Source organism: Melanotaenia boesemani, chromosome 9 (genome assembly GCF_017639745.1).
Source record: "Melanotaenia boesemani isolate fMelBoe1 chromosome 9, fMelBoe1.pri, whole genome shotgun sequence".
Lineage (NCBI taxonomy): Eukaryota > Metazoa > Chordata > Actinopteri > Atheriniformes > Melanotaeniidae > Melanotaenia > Melanotaenia boesemani.
Genome location: NC_055690.1, coordinates 20,561,288 through 20,574,355, shown reverse-complemented (window position 1 = coordinate 20,574,355; position 13,068 = coordinate 20,561,288). Strand labels below are relative to the sequence as shown.

At 39.5% G+C, this 13,068-nt stretch overlaps 1 protein-coding gene across 1 annotated transcript in view; it reads left to right on the top strand.

Moving 5' to 3' along the window:
* The first annotated feature begins 1,262 nt into the window (after nucleotides 1-1,262).
* The window catches only part of dock10 (dedicator of cytokinesis 10), a 61,633-nt gene continuing 49,827 nt past the window's right edge, over nucleotides 1,263-13,068 (top strand). The window contains exon 1 of the mRNA XM_041994728.1: nucleotides 1,263-1,518. Coding sequence (XP_041850662.1) covers nucleotides 1,411-1,518 — 108 coding nt within the window. The 5' untranslated portion in view covers nucleotides 1,263-1,410. The remainder of the gene's footprint in view (nucleotides 1,519-13,068) is intronic.

Below are 13,068 nucleotides of genomic sequence, written 5' to 3'. Positions count from 1 at the left end.
AGATAGATAGATAGATAGATAGATAGATAGATAGATAGATAGATAGATAGATAGATAGATAGATAGATAGATAGATAGATAGAGAGATAGATAGATAGATAGATAGATAGATAGATAGATAGATAGATAGATAGATAGAGAGATATCTTTGATTACGAGTTATAATTATAACCAAAGCTCTGATAGGCACGAACTCTTCGTGCCACAGCAAAATTAAAGATAAGGGTGATAATGATAAGACTTTTTTTCTTCTAACAATGTATAGATTTTCTTGTCACAGCAGGAGCAGGACACAACTTCGCCTTGAAGTGGAAAAATAGGGGTGAAGGCATCAATTAATTCTAAATTCAAAATTTCATATTGATTATCTTATGTGTTAATTTCTGGAGGTTAACTCCAAGTTTTCCTCATTCAGCTGAAAATTAAAGTGGCAAAGTGGGAACATTTAAGCGATTTCATTGAACTGACAGAAAGATTCACATTGTTCTTGATGCTCAAACAATGCGTTACTGCTTTTAATAATAATAATAAAAACATTTTAAAAATGGACGTCTGGGTAAAAACTAATATATCTTCCTTCCACAAATACCCGTAAACTTCAAGCTGCGGCAGCATTAAACAGATTCACTAATTCATCTTGAGGTGTAGCTTTATCTTTAAAAAGTAACAAACTCTTATCTTCAAAAGGTACTTTGATCAGTAAAAGATAAGTTTGGCTTAGGAGGGACATCCAGTATGCACCATCTACGTCTTGCCGCTAGATGTCGCTGCAGGCCAGTGTGTATCCATCGTCTTTTAACATCAACTGTAAATGCTGCTCCCTCCTTCCTCATTCGTGACTGGACTGTTGATGGTTGACTGACATTTCAAAGCCCCTTGTTAAAACTAACTATTATGTCTACAGTGGCCTGTTTATAGAATATCAAACCAAATTCATCAATGCATTTTATATCTGTTGAATGTTGAATAGAAGCGCAGCCTTTCCATAGCTTACATGATATATAAACAAAATTTTGTTTATATATATATGTATATATATATATATATATATTGTGTGCCTCTCTAGTGAAAATGACGTTTTTCTTCTGACACGTCAAACTGAATCAAAGACTCGCGCCGGAAGTTTTGTCTCACCTTCAAAATAACGCATCCCTCTAACTAAATGATAAGTGGGATTTTAATTTAAAAATCACTTCCGTGCTTTAGATCTTAAATTAAACCAACTTGACGTCGATTACAACACACGCACACAGGCTACTCCACACTCTACGTGTGTGTGAAACGCGAGCGCGTGTGTGTGTATGTGTAAACACAGCACGGTAGGCTGGTGTTAGGACCGAAGGGCCAGGAACTGACTGCCGCACAGAGCATTTGGCTGAATTGCGCACAAGCAACCGCTCAGATGAGGAGATGGCAGCCGAATCTACCCGGAGATTCACTAAGAACCTGCTGAAACCGGGGAGCGCGGCGGAGATACGGCAGACGGCATGCAACGCAGTCAGACACTCCGCAGTGACGGTGAGTGGACTTGTGTGGACTGGGGGGGGGAATCACGCTGGGAGTGAAAAACGCATCACACCTGTCGACTGAATCGTTAACCGCCTCATGCCTTTAAACTTCGAACCCTCAAACCATTAGAGCTCAAATAAAAGTGATTTAGTGTTTTTTCCTTATCTGCAACAGCCGCACCACTGCACCGTAGCTGAAGCAAACCTGGCATTGACATTCATGTTGCATCTTTTTGTGCAGTGGTTCGGTGCAAGCAGCAGTGCAGCAATGCTGTTCAGCTGTATTGATTCTGCAGTGGAACAATTCGATAGGCTACAACTAAAACTGATAAAGCTCAGTAGGCTGAGTGCTGAATCCCCGCATTTGATTCTAATATGAACTGAATAATAAATCGCTTGTATTGGCTGGGAATGTTACAGTCATCGAGACTATGACATTCCACTGTGGGTTGGAGTTCGTTTAGTTTTGTCTGGATAAATGAATGAAATGCAAAAATGCGACCTGGTTGTAGGATAGTAGCATGCGGCATGACAGGTAGGTTTACGGTCAGGTTTGCATCTGCCCAGCGGTGCAATAAAAACACCGGGGAAGAGGGAAGGGTGGGCAGAAAAATGGTGACCAGTTCTACAAATGGACTTGATTTTCGACTTATTATATATTCAGGATTGTTTGATACTGTGATATATGAAAGGTATGCTCCAGTGGGTGTGTCACGCCTCATAGTGAGAGGGTCTAATTGACAGATAATGTTGTGGGAGGAGGGGAAAATAATCGTGGCGCACAAGGACATGCACAAATACACAAAAGGAAAAGGATTTGTGTTTTGGTGATGTTCTTTTTATTAATCTAGCAGCTAACAAATCAACAACCTTTTGCGCGCGCGCGTGTATAAACGTGCGTGTCAATTCTGTGGAGATTAGCATAGAGAAAGGTCACTCCACTCGAGTCTTTTTTTTTGCTCCTACTCCACATCTCTTCAATTCGGTGTTAGTGTGTCAGTGGGACAGATGCATTACCGAGTTTATAGTGAGAATTGGCTGGAATAAAGAGGGATAATCTAATATAGCATGGCAGAAGACAGGATTTAAATAATTGTCTGCCTCTCAGTGAATGAAATGCTCTTTCGGTGTCTGATGCTTCTCCCTGGAATATAAACATTTTCTATAAGCAGCTAGGTGCCAGTATTTGGTTTGCAAGCAAAAATATTACCAGGCATTTTAGACGGGAAGTGAATAGGTCTGAATAAAGCGAAAACACTCTTTATTCTGAAAACATAAACATGAGCCTAACCTGTTAAGTGGAAAAGGTCTGCCAAAAGGTCGGATATTATGTATTCAACATTAAAGTTGTAAATGACTGTGACTGTAAATGTTGGCTTGGTGAGACAAAGAAGAGTAAAGTAAAAACCTGAGAGCTTAAACCCTACAATAAGTTAATTCAGATGATTTACTGTGTTTTCAGTGGCATTTTTCTTTTGTGGTTTTGACCCACTTGTACTCTTAGAGGGAAGGGTCTTTGCAAATCTTCACAAATTGTTCTGAGTGATCATTATCCTTTCATTAATTATTTCTGTCCTAATGGAAGCTGTTTCTTTTGAGATAACAAAACCACGAAGCACAATACAAGAGGGAACTGAATGGCTTCCTAATAATGTGAATTTTTGGTTGTGACCTTTACAGTCACTTGATGTCAATTCCACAGAACAACGATGACCGAGTAAAGTTTCTCCAGTATCATCAACATCTTGATGTTCTTGTGTAATCTGTCACTTTTCACCAGTACACACCCTAGAATATCAGATAAGAAATAGTAAAAAACTGAGAAGACAACCGGAGAGCACAAGTCACCATAGTTCAGTGCATGATTTGATATTTCTGTGAAGCCAATATTTTCTACCCATTTCTTGCACACTTATTATTGTTGCTCATTATTAAGTCAAGTAAGGTATGACAAGTGGTTATTTGTTATGCAGAACTTATCAGAACACACATCATGTAGGAAATAAAGTGTGGTTTAATCTACTTGAAGAGAGAACTGAAATGGAAACCATGACTAACATTCACACCAAAACCAGTATGTGCTAAGACACCCTGCAGTGTGACTGACTTGTTAATCTCAATTAGTTACTTTATGTTGAAGAAGTAATCGTTTTAAATATGATAAAGAGAAACTTCAAATACAATGTAAATGTATAGATATAGGCTGCATATAGGGGGATAAATGCATGTGTTTGGACTGCATACAACACTTGTGGCTGCAGGCTTAATTTAAGTGGGAGTGTAAATGTCCATACATGCTGTGTGTACGCGTGTGGACATTTTTGTGAGTGTGTTAATGCACAGCCTTTGTTAGGGAAAGAAAGCAGGTCAGCAGAAAAGGCCCTATGGCATAACATTCACTGAAGCGTTAAGTCTCTCCCTCTTGCTGACCCTGTCTCACTTTTCATTGTCACCAGTTTTCTTTTTTAATTTACTTAATATTTGCCCCCCTTCTGACAAATTATCTCCCCTTCCTGCCATGGGTATCAAGTTCTTCTACATCTAGGTTGCGTGCAACACCTTTTTCTCTGTGTTGCTCACTGGCCCACTTCTCTGCCCAGGGTCCCTTCCAAGGTTAGATCAGTTTTAGTGTATTGGTATGTGTAAAGCATACATGATACTTGGTAAATCCCCTTAGCGCATGCTGCATTTTTCTCTTGATGAGCAACTCTGCAAAAGCAATCATTGCTCGTAAAATGTTTCTCAGAGTGGTTGGCTCACCCATCCTCTAATATGCAGGGAACATGGAAGAGTAGATACATAACTAAAAGATGTAAGGATAGGTGAATCTTACTTTAAAAAATCATTACAATGATTACTTTACACAAAATGATTAAATAGAATACAAAACCAGACAGACAAATGTTCTAGGTGATTTTTATTTTCAATGCTCTTGTTTAAAATGTTGCAACAATAAAGTTCACTGTATTATGGATCAGTGAGGTTATTTATCAGAGCTTTCAGCAGAAGTGAGCAGCATAGAAGTGGAGACACAAGTGTTATTCATGTTGTCACTCTGGCTGCCTGCTATGATGCGCTACGTGCCGTACCATGCCTCCAGGATGCCAGCCACACCAACCACTCATTCAAAGACCGAGGCCAACATGCCCACCCTGGCATCGCTACTGCACTGAGTTTGTTTGCCCATTAGAACAGGGTTGCTTGTATGCAGTCATCCTCACACTTCAGACCATATGCTCACTCATGCAGTTTTGGGTGTTACATCACTATGGTCCTGTTCCCCTTGGGCAGATAATGCCACTCGTTGGCCTTGGCCTCCTTAGTGTCCTTATGGCAACACTATTTTCAAGCTTGGTCACAAATGGTTATTACTGGTGCCCAGTTCCAGCCTTTGGGAATTTTGCACAGTTGTTTTTTTTTTTTTTTATATATATTTCATTATGTTTGATTGCAGCTAAAGCATTACATTTTGATAACAACATCCCAAAGTAATCTGCCACCCTGACCGTTGATGGGCACAATTGTCTCTCTCAGATGTTGCTAAAGACATTTTTTACCCATCCTCCATATACTAGTTCTTCACTGTGATAATAACAGATTGGATGGCTTTCGTTAATGTAAAAATGTACCTATAGCTTTAGAAACTAACTGAAAAAAACACAGTAGAATTGTATTTTAGTCAGACATTTTAAGCCCTCTGGTTTGGTTGTCGTTAACCAATGCATTTCCCTTCCACACTCAAGTGTGCCCTCATTTACTATTAAAGCCAGACCAACATGACTAACATCTAAAAGGAAACACACACCATTATGCTGTGAGAAAAAGAGGGCCACATTTTGTTTAAGCCTCCAATGCTTCAGAGTTATGCAGATTTACAATTTATGTATGTGTAACTATGCCAGAGCTTACACTGGCATATCTAAAGTCATTGACTTCCATTGAGCTTGTATTTTTCTTTCTTGCATTTATCAGTTTCTAACTCATCTCACCGTTGACGCTGTAAAAGAATAATTTATTCTTCTGTTAACTTTTAACTTGTTGCATAAATGTAATTTAATTTTGTCTGCTTTCTCTTAACATATATAGCTTTATTTCTCTAGCTTCTGGGCCAGTCCCAGTCTGTACGTCAAGGTCTTTTTTCTGTTATAATACTCTAACCTGGCTTGTCTGCTTGTTTGAAGCAAAAATGTATGTCAACCAGTGTGAAGCACACATTTGTTGGTGGGGGAGCTCCCTTGGTAGACATGCCCCAGTGATATGTTGTGGCTGTCTCTGGTCATAGAAGGACATGCTGTCGGTTTGACTCTGCTCTCTCCTCATGATGCATCGTGTTGGCTGCCCGGGGTGCGTTGTGTGTTACTGCTGACCTGCCAGTTTATCCAGCATACACAATTGTCTGTATGTGTGTCTTTGTGTATTCGTTACACGTGTGCGTGTTCTGATTAACCATTTATTTAGGCTGCTCAAAAGTATTGCACATGGGTTTGTAAGTGCTCTTGATTTGACCATAGTGTGTGATTGTTTAAAAAGGAGAGATGTCAGTGGTATTTTGATTAACCGCCTGCAGCACAAGCTAATATGCCTGTCTGTTTTCTGGAGGTGCAACTAATAATTTTGAAAATCAATTGTCTCAGAGGAAAGAAACCAGTTAGTTTACCAGTAATTACTCTCCTGCTACTCTGATTCAGTCACCACAGCAACAGAGAAAGGTCAATTAGGATGGAATTTTAACAGGAAAGCCTCCTGTCATTTCTCACCTATCTCATCTTTTTCCTTTCCAGTTTATCATTGTTCCTCTCTTAGATCATTCCTCTGTTCTCACGCTCATCCCAGACTTTCCAAGATGTCTAATCAATTAATATGTGTTGTAGCTCACTACTTAGTCTTATTTTTTTCAATACTATGTCATATTGGGTGTTTTCTACCCATCTCTTTATCTCTAGTATTTTTTCATTCTAAAGTTGCCACTGAGCTCAGTTAAAAGACACTTTCTGTATGTTCTGTGCAGATCCTGATGTTTCTATCTGTTGCTACATCGTATTTGTTTTGGTCAGGGAAAGACAAGACAGAGACAGATGTAAACCATAACTGGACCAGACATCACCACTTTTAAACATTTTAGATGGCCAGACCATGAAGAGGGGAAACCCAGAGAGAAAATTAGGGGAAGAGGGATAAGAAGAGAGAGATTCAATATCTCTGTCATCTGTCCCAGAGGACTTTACACTGAAACTGTGCTGCAGATATCTTGCTTTCCTATTAGCACACCATCATAAGTTTGTTCCTTTTCTGTGAGTATAAATAGTAATTTATCTTGAAACATTTGCATGTCATGATGTAAGTCTTATTTGGAAAGTTGATTTCACAACACGTTACAGCAGAAAGTGAAGATGCTGTTGTCTTTATCCCCAGTGAGTCTAACATCCAGCTTCTTCACAAATCTACAGAAACACTTCCTTGCCTGTCTGCCAATGCCGGTATTCTCTAACATAAGTTGGGGTTTTGGAAATCACAATATCATGTAACATGTAACCGTAAGAACCAAGACTATGTGAGAAAAAAGACTCTCCCAACAAGGATAATCATAGGAGCATATTTTTGTCCTGGACTTTGTCTGTATTGACCGTTAAACTTTCATGGATAAAAATATTAATTCTCTGTGAAAACTTTTGAGTTAAAATTCAGTGCAATGATAATTTTTTAAGATATGAAATATTTCACATAGCAAACATCGTACGGTATACAATGCTGGCTGCTAATGTAGATGCGAAGATAACTAGTAAAAAGCTGAAAAGAAAAAAGATGCATTTGGGTCGATGAATGACTGCAACATTTTTGCACTGTAGACCAGCTTGGCTGTGACATGCCTTGATTTTCCATGCCACACTTGTGTCAGCCACCTATGAGATGGACATTGTCTTCAATTTGACTTGTGATGCTATTAATCCAACTTGCAGCTATGGAAAATGACCTAAAAGTGAGTTTGCAACATTTAAATACCCAACAAAAGTATTATCAACCAACTCTCTTTTATATTTACTGCATAAGATTAGTCATATTTTTCTCTAATGCCCCTCATGCTCCAAGTTTCGCTACCTACAACACCCCAACCAATGCAAGGGACTCAAAGATACCTCATGCTGCATACATCCTTTTATCTTAGTTTGCGTGTATCTCATATCACACTCTATACTATATGACAAACCAGACTGTCAGATTGTAACCTCATAAATTGTGTTTGTGCATGCTCTGGTACTGTGAAACAGGATGTCATGCTTGCTATGTCTCTTTCTGACAATGTGGATTTGGTACTGAATTTTTGAACAACCCAGCAAAGCATTTCTGAGCTGTGCAGGGCTTTGTGGAGCTTATTAGCAGGGTGACTTGTTTATTTTTTTTCTTCTGTTAAACTCCCACCTCACCACACCTACCTCACTATTTCCTCAGCTGTTGATGTTTGCCTCTGCCCTTTATGTTTTTAGGTTATCTTCAGCGTTTTTGTGATCTGTGCTTCTTTTTTTCTTGTTTTACCTTTTTCATTCCTGCTTGGTTACCCTAATTGCCTACACTTTCCTACAATCACCAGTGTGTTGTACAACATTGTGTGTCTGTGCTGGCAGCAGTATAGAGAAAAGGATGAGGGGAGTGACCGAGCTTTACACAGTTTAGCCATGTTTGCTTAATTGCATTAGGGGCTTGCACTACCAGGCTTTGGTGTGTGTGGCAGTCTTGATTTTCTCAATGACTCATTTATAAAGGACAGATTAATAAAAGCAGAGAAAACTGAAAATCTAAGCCTGTCACTGTCACTACTGACACTGTCTCATGCTGAATCTCCCCACTGTTTGAGCCCTGTATGATGCACTGCAAAGTGATCTCAGTAGTGTGTGTGTGTGTGCTGTATGTGAGCACAGGAAATAAACTTTTTTTTTTTAAATTGTTGTTGCCTTGTACTGTCAGGCTCCCATTTATTGAATGTATTTAAAAGAGGGGATGCAATCTATTTTGTTAAGGTAGGAAAACGGAACAGAGAGAAAGTGTGTGTCTGTGTGCATGGTGGAGTTTGTGAGAGGTCACATGAGAGGAGGAGTGACAGAGTGAGAGAGGTCCCCGGGGCTCCATGCATTGTGCTAATGTACGTTCACAATAGGCCCTTTGGATTAGACTTCAGAGCTAGTGAACTGCTCCATTTAGACTTAGCTGACCAGGCTTTGCATCACTGAAGCTGAACTTTTATCTACTTACTCTTTCTCTAAAGCTCTTCATCCTGCCTCGCCATCCTGCGCCATACCTTTATAGTCCGCCACTGTCCACTTGTCCATCCAGACTCTTTTCACAGTTCTGGTGGAGGGGGTGGCACAGCAGTGGCGGGGGTCCACTTCACATACTGGACTAAGAATAGTTCAGTGACTCTGCGAGTGAATTGCAGTCTTGTCTGTTTTCCTCAAACTGCATTCCAGAGTAGGAGGCTTGAATATGCTTCTGCCATCGCCGACCGACCCCCCGTGCTCTGCGGTCCTCGCAGAGTCTCTTATACTAATACACACTTCATGGTGATGAGACAAGATGTGGACTTTCCCTCATTAACTGCATTCAGTGGCAGGCTGGGGTGAGACAGACAGAACTGTCTAACTGGGCAGAATGTAAAGAAATGTGCCAGATGCTAAAGTCTATAAATTTCAAAACAGAGACATGTTTTAACTGCATATAGTCAAATCTGTCAGAGCTTTTTATCCTGATTTACTCTGCCTCCTAACCGGTCCCTCATGGCGTTGATCAACACAGCCACACCGGTGATAATCCCTTTTCAAACCAGAAAGTGATTCACACAAAAAAGAGATGCAACCATTGTTTTTGTTCACCATAAAGGAGGTAATAACAAATGGCTACAGATGGTGGCACAACCTTTTCACCCAAGTGATCCCAGTTTGATTCCTGAGTGGAATTGTCAGTGTGGGCATGGGCATTAGCCAGTCTCTCAATAGTAGAATGTGGAAGTGGTGCAAATGTCAATCTGAGTTGTCTTCAGTGAGAGTTTGCATAGCTATAATGTGAAAATGAGGCAGATGTTTCTGGTTGTCCTCAGCTTTCCATCACTGTAGTACTGCACAAAAGCAATGCAGACGGTCTACTGACTGACATCTGCAGGGGCTGTATCAGTGTCATTATTTCAGCTATTTATGTAAGCTAATTATGATTTTCAGACAAGATGCATTTCCATTATGATAAAACAGTTAGCTAGCTAGTTGTCAGAGACAAAGCTAAACTACATGGCTGGCTCATCCAAGGCTAATACATTGCTGTAGGCCTATTTAAAACAAAACAGTGTTAGGAGCAGGGTTAGCTTTTGCTTGCTTAAAAAAAAAATAATAATCCTACTGCATCATGGAGCCCTGGTTTCAGACACACTTTAAAATCCCTGAACAGAAAATTGATGAAAAACTCTTTGACAGTCCAACTTCACAGTCAAATAAAGCCTACTTCTCAGTTTATCAACTTTTTTATGCATATCCCACACAAACCTCTGAATTTACCCTACTCAAGTAAAATTACTTCAAAATACGTAAAATGGCCTGTTCAAATCATGGAGTAATCAATGGCAGGTTTTATATGTTACTCTAATATAAAATAATATTTGCTGTAATATTTGAACTTGTTCAAAAAAATGTTTTTTTTTTTAAACTAGCAATAAATAGATTTTAACATAATTTTCTAAGTACTTTTTTGCTACATTTTGGATCAAGTTACTTGTTTCCAGCCTTTAAGCTAAACTGGAAAAACATGCTGATATGAGAAAAGCAATTACAACCACACGGTAGTTTAACCTTAACTCTGTATGTCTGTCTGAGTTATGACTCTTGGGACGTTATGGTCAATGTGGTCTGCCATGTATCATCTTCATACATCTGCCATCTGCTGTTCTGCCAAGTCACATTGATTAGGCTTAAAGATCCCACTCATTGCTATTCATTCTTACTAACACACAGAGGTGTCACCTTGTCATGTTTTACCTCAGGAAACTTAACCTGGAGCCAAAATACTCAAAAACTGAAGATGAATAAGCAGTACAAGAATCATGTTAAAGAGGGCAGGAATCTGGAGCAATGCTGTCTAATCTTTGATTTAGAAGCTTTCTTTGTGTCTGTGTTATCTCACTATTTTATGTCTTACTTTCCATCTTCTTGTGTGTTTGCTGTGCATTAATTTTAGATGCCTCAAATGTCAGCCACAGGGTTGAAAGGGGATCTGCAAAAGAAATAGGAAAAAAAACATTAAAGGCAAGATGGAGGAGGGATTTGAGTCTGAAAGATAGGGGATGGGCTGGATGAAGGAGGAAGGAAAGGGGAAAAGGTAAAGGAGGGTAATACATATGAGATTGCATGAGGAAAAGTCTTCAGAGCAGCTGCTTCTGTCTAAACTGGGACCTCAGGGAGACGGAGCAGTGCTGAGTGGGCGTCTGGTAGATTGTTAATGCTGGTGTGGAGGTTATACAGAGGTTACATGTAGGCTTTGTGTAGGTGTCATATGTAGGTGTCATGACTGCATGATTTATTATAAAGTAAGCATTCAAGTAAGATTTTTTTTCACTATAGTGACTGTGAATTGCAAAAGCTCCCCAGAATCAAGCTTATAGTATTGTTCGTAATGCTCATAACCATAGTAACTTATTACTGCAATATCCATTGCGCTGGTATGTATTTCTGGCATGACTGCATTAAAGTAAATATTGGCTTGGACCTGATTTAAGATTAATATGCCAAGTTCAGAGTAAGGACACATTTTTCGAGCTAACAGAGTTACAGGAAACAGAAATCATTAGGGATAATTGTTTGAGGAATAGTTACGGTTTCCTGGTGTCAGTGGCCCAGCCTTGCAATAAAAGTAGAATTAAGGTTTGGAGATTTTAGACTTTGATTTAGGCCAACTGAAACAAAAAATCACTAAGCTGTCTTATTGGTTGAAGACTATCTTACCTGGAAACAGGAAGCATTAAAGGTCTAACAGCTGTGTTAATGACACCAACAATCAATACATGGCAGTTTTTAGGCAGGAATAATGGCTGCAGTGCTGAACTGTACTTTTTCCAATATGATCAAGTTTTAATAAACGTTGCCAAAAACTCCCCTCTGAGCCCCCCCGCTGTTGAATTTTTCTAGGATGGTTAATGGCCCTTATTAGCTTAAACCTTTCATATATTAGCTGATATCTGCTGATGCTTTGCCAGTGTTAATTTTAAAATAAAAATGATAAAATTATAAATAGAATCTCTGTTTTTGAATACATTTTTCTATAAGATGTCAACTTTTACAAGTGTATATTGTAGAGTTCATTGGAAGTGGGTGACCTCAGCCCTCTATGATGAGACCCGAGACATCACAGGAGGGGAGGGGAGGGAGTAGAAAACAGCGGAGAGATGTGGAGAGATGCCACGTGGGAGAGTGAATTAATGAAGCACCAGTACTGTGACAGAGGTTCTGTGTGTCAGCTGCTCTTTCTATAGCTGCTTTGCATGTTTCAGAACTTAGATTTTTCTCTCATGATGATTTTCTATGCATGTTGGAGTCAGGAAGTTAAAGTCAGAGTGAGACAGGTGAAGTTTCTGCTTGCAGAAGTGGTACATAATGGAACAACAACATATTTGCATGTAGAACTGTAAAATGAGCTTGATTTTAAAATACATTATAATTTAGATGGCTTATTTTCCTCATAAAATTATTTGGATTACCCGCATTGATGACTGTGTAACCCATTCTGCCATCTATATTTATTATCATATTATTAACTGTATAAAAATAGAATAACACTATCCTTTGTACATATAATTTACAGCTGCAGTTAAATTACTCTCCCACTTTCACCTAAATGCACCTCTCAGTCGAGCCCAATTTGATCTAATTTGCTGATAAATTTTCTATGATCTTAAAGGTGGTCCGCTGAATGGCACATACTGGATACAAGTAAGGATTTTTATGTGTCTGGATGCGGAAAATACTTTTTTACAGTTCTTCGGAGGATGAGATGAAATGACAGTAAATAAAGTTCAGGTTCACTGTTTTTTACTGTTTTCCGTTCCAAGTTTTGGAATGAATTTCAAGGGGGAAGTGAATCTAAAGAGAATGAATGGAAATTTTTAACAATGCCCTCCTTTCCCGGCAGTTGTTACTCACTTACTGCCCCTCTGCATATTCCCCCATCTCATCTCCCCTCTTTTGCCCCTTCCCCCAACCTCCCTCCTGCCTCAGGACTTTAGTTAAAGACATTTTAATAGCTTCCTTTTCTAAACAAACCAGCTGCCAGTAGATCAGATAGGATCTCTGGTGCACAGCGCCTCCTGGAGGTTAATTATTGCAGTCATAGCAGTGAGGGCAATAGCGACACAGTGAGGGGACTGGCACATGGGGAGGCACTCCCTTATCATTCATACATGCTGCTATGTGGAGTCCTCAGCACTAGATGGCATTGGCAGTGTGCTGTAGCTCTGCTCTTCCTGTTGCCTCCTCTAGGATGGAGCTCAGCTCAGAATCACATAACAATGCCCAATAGTATACACTGTCTTCCT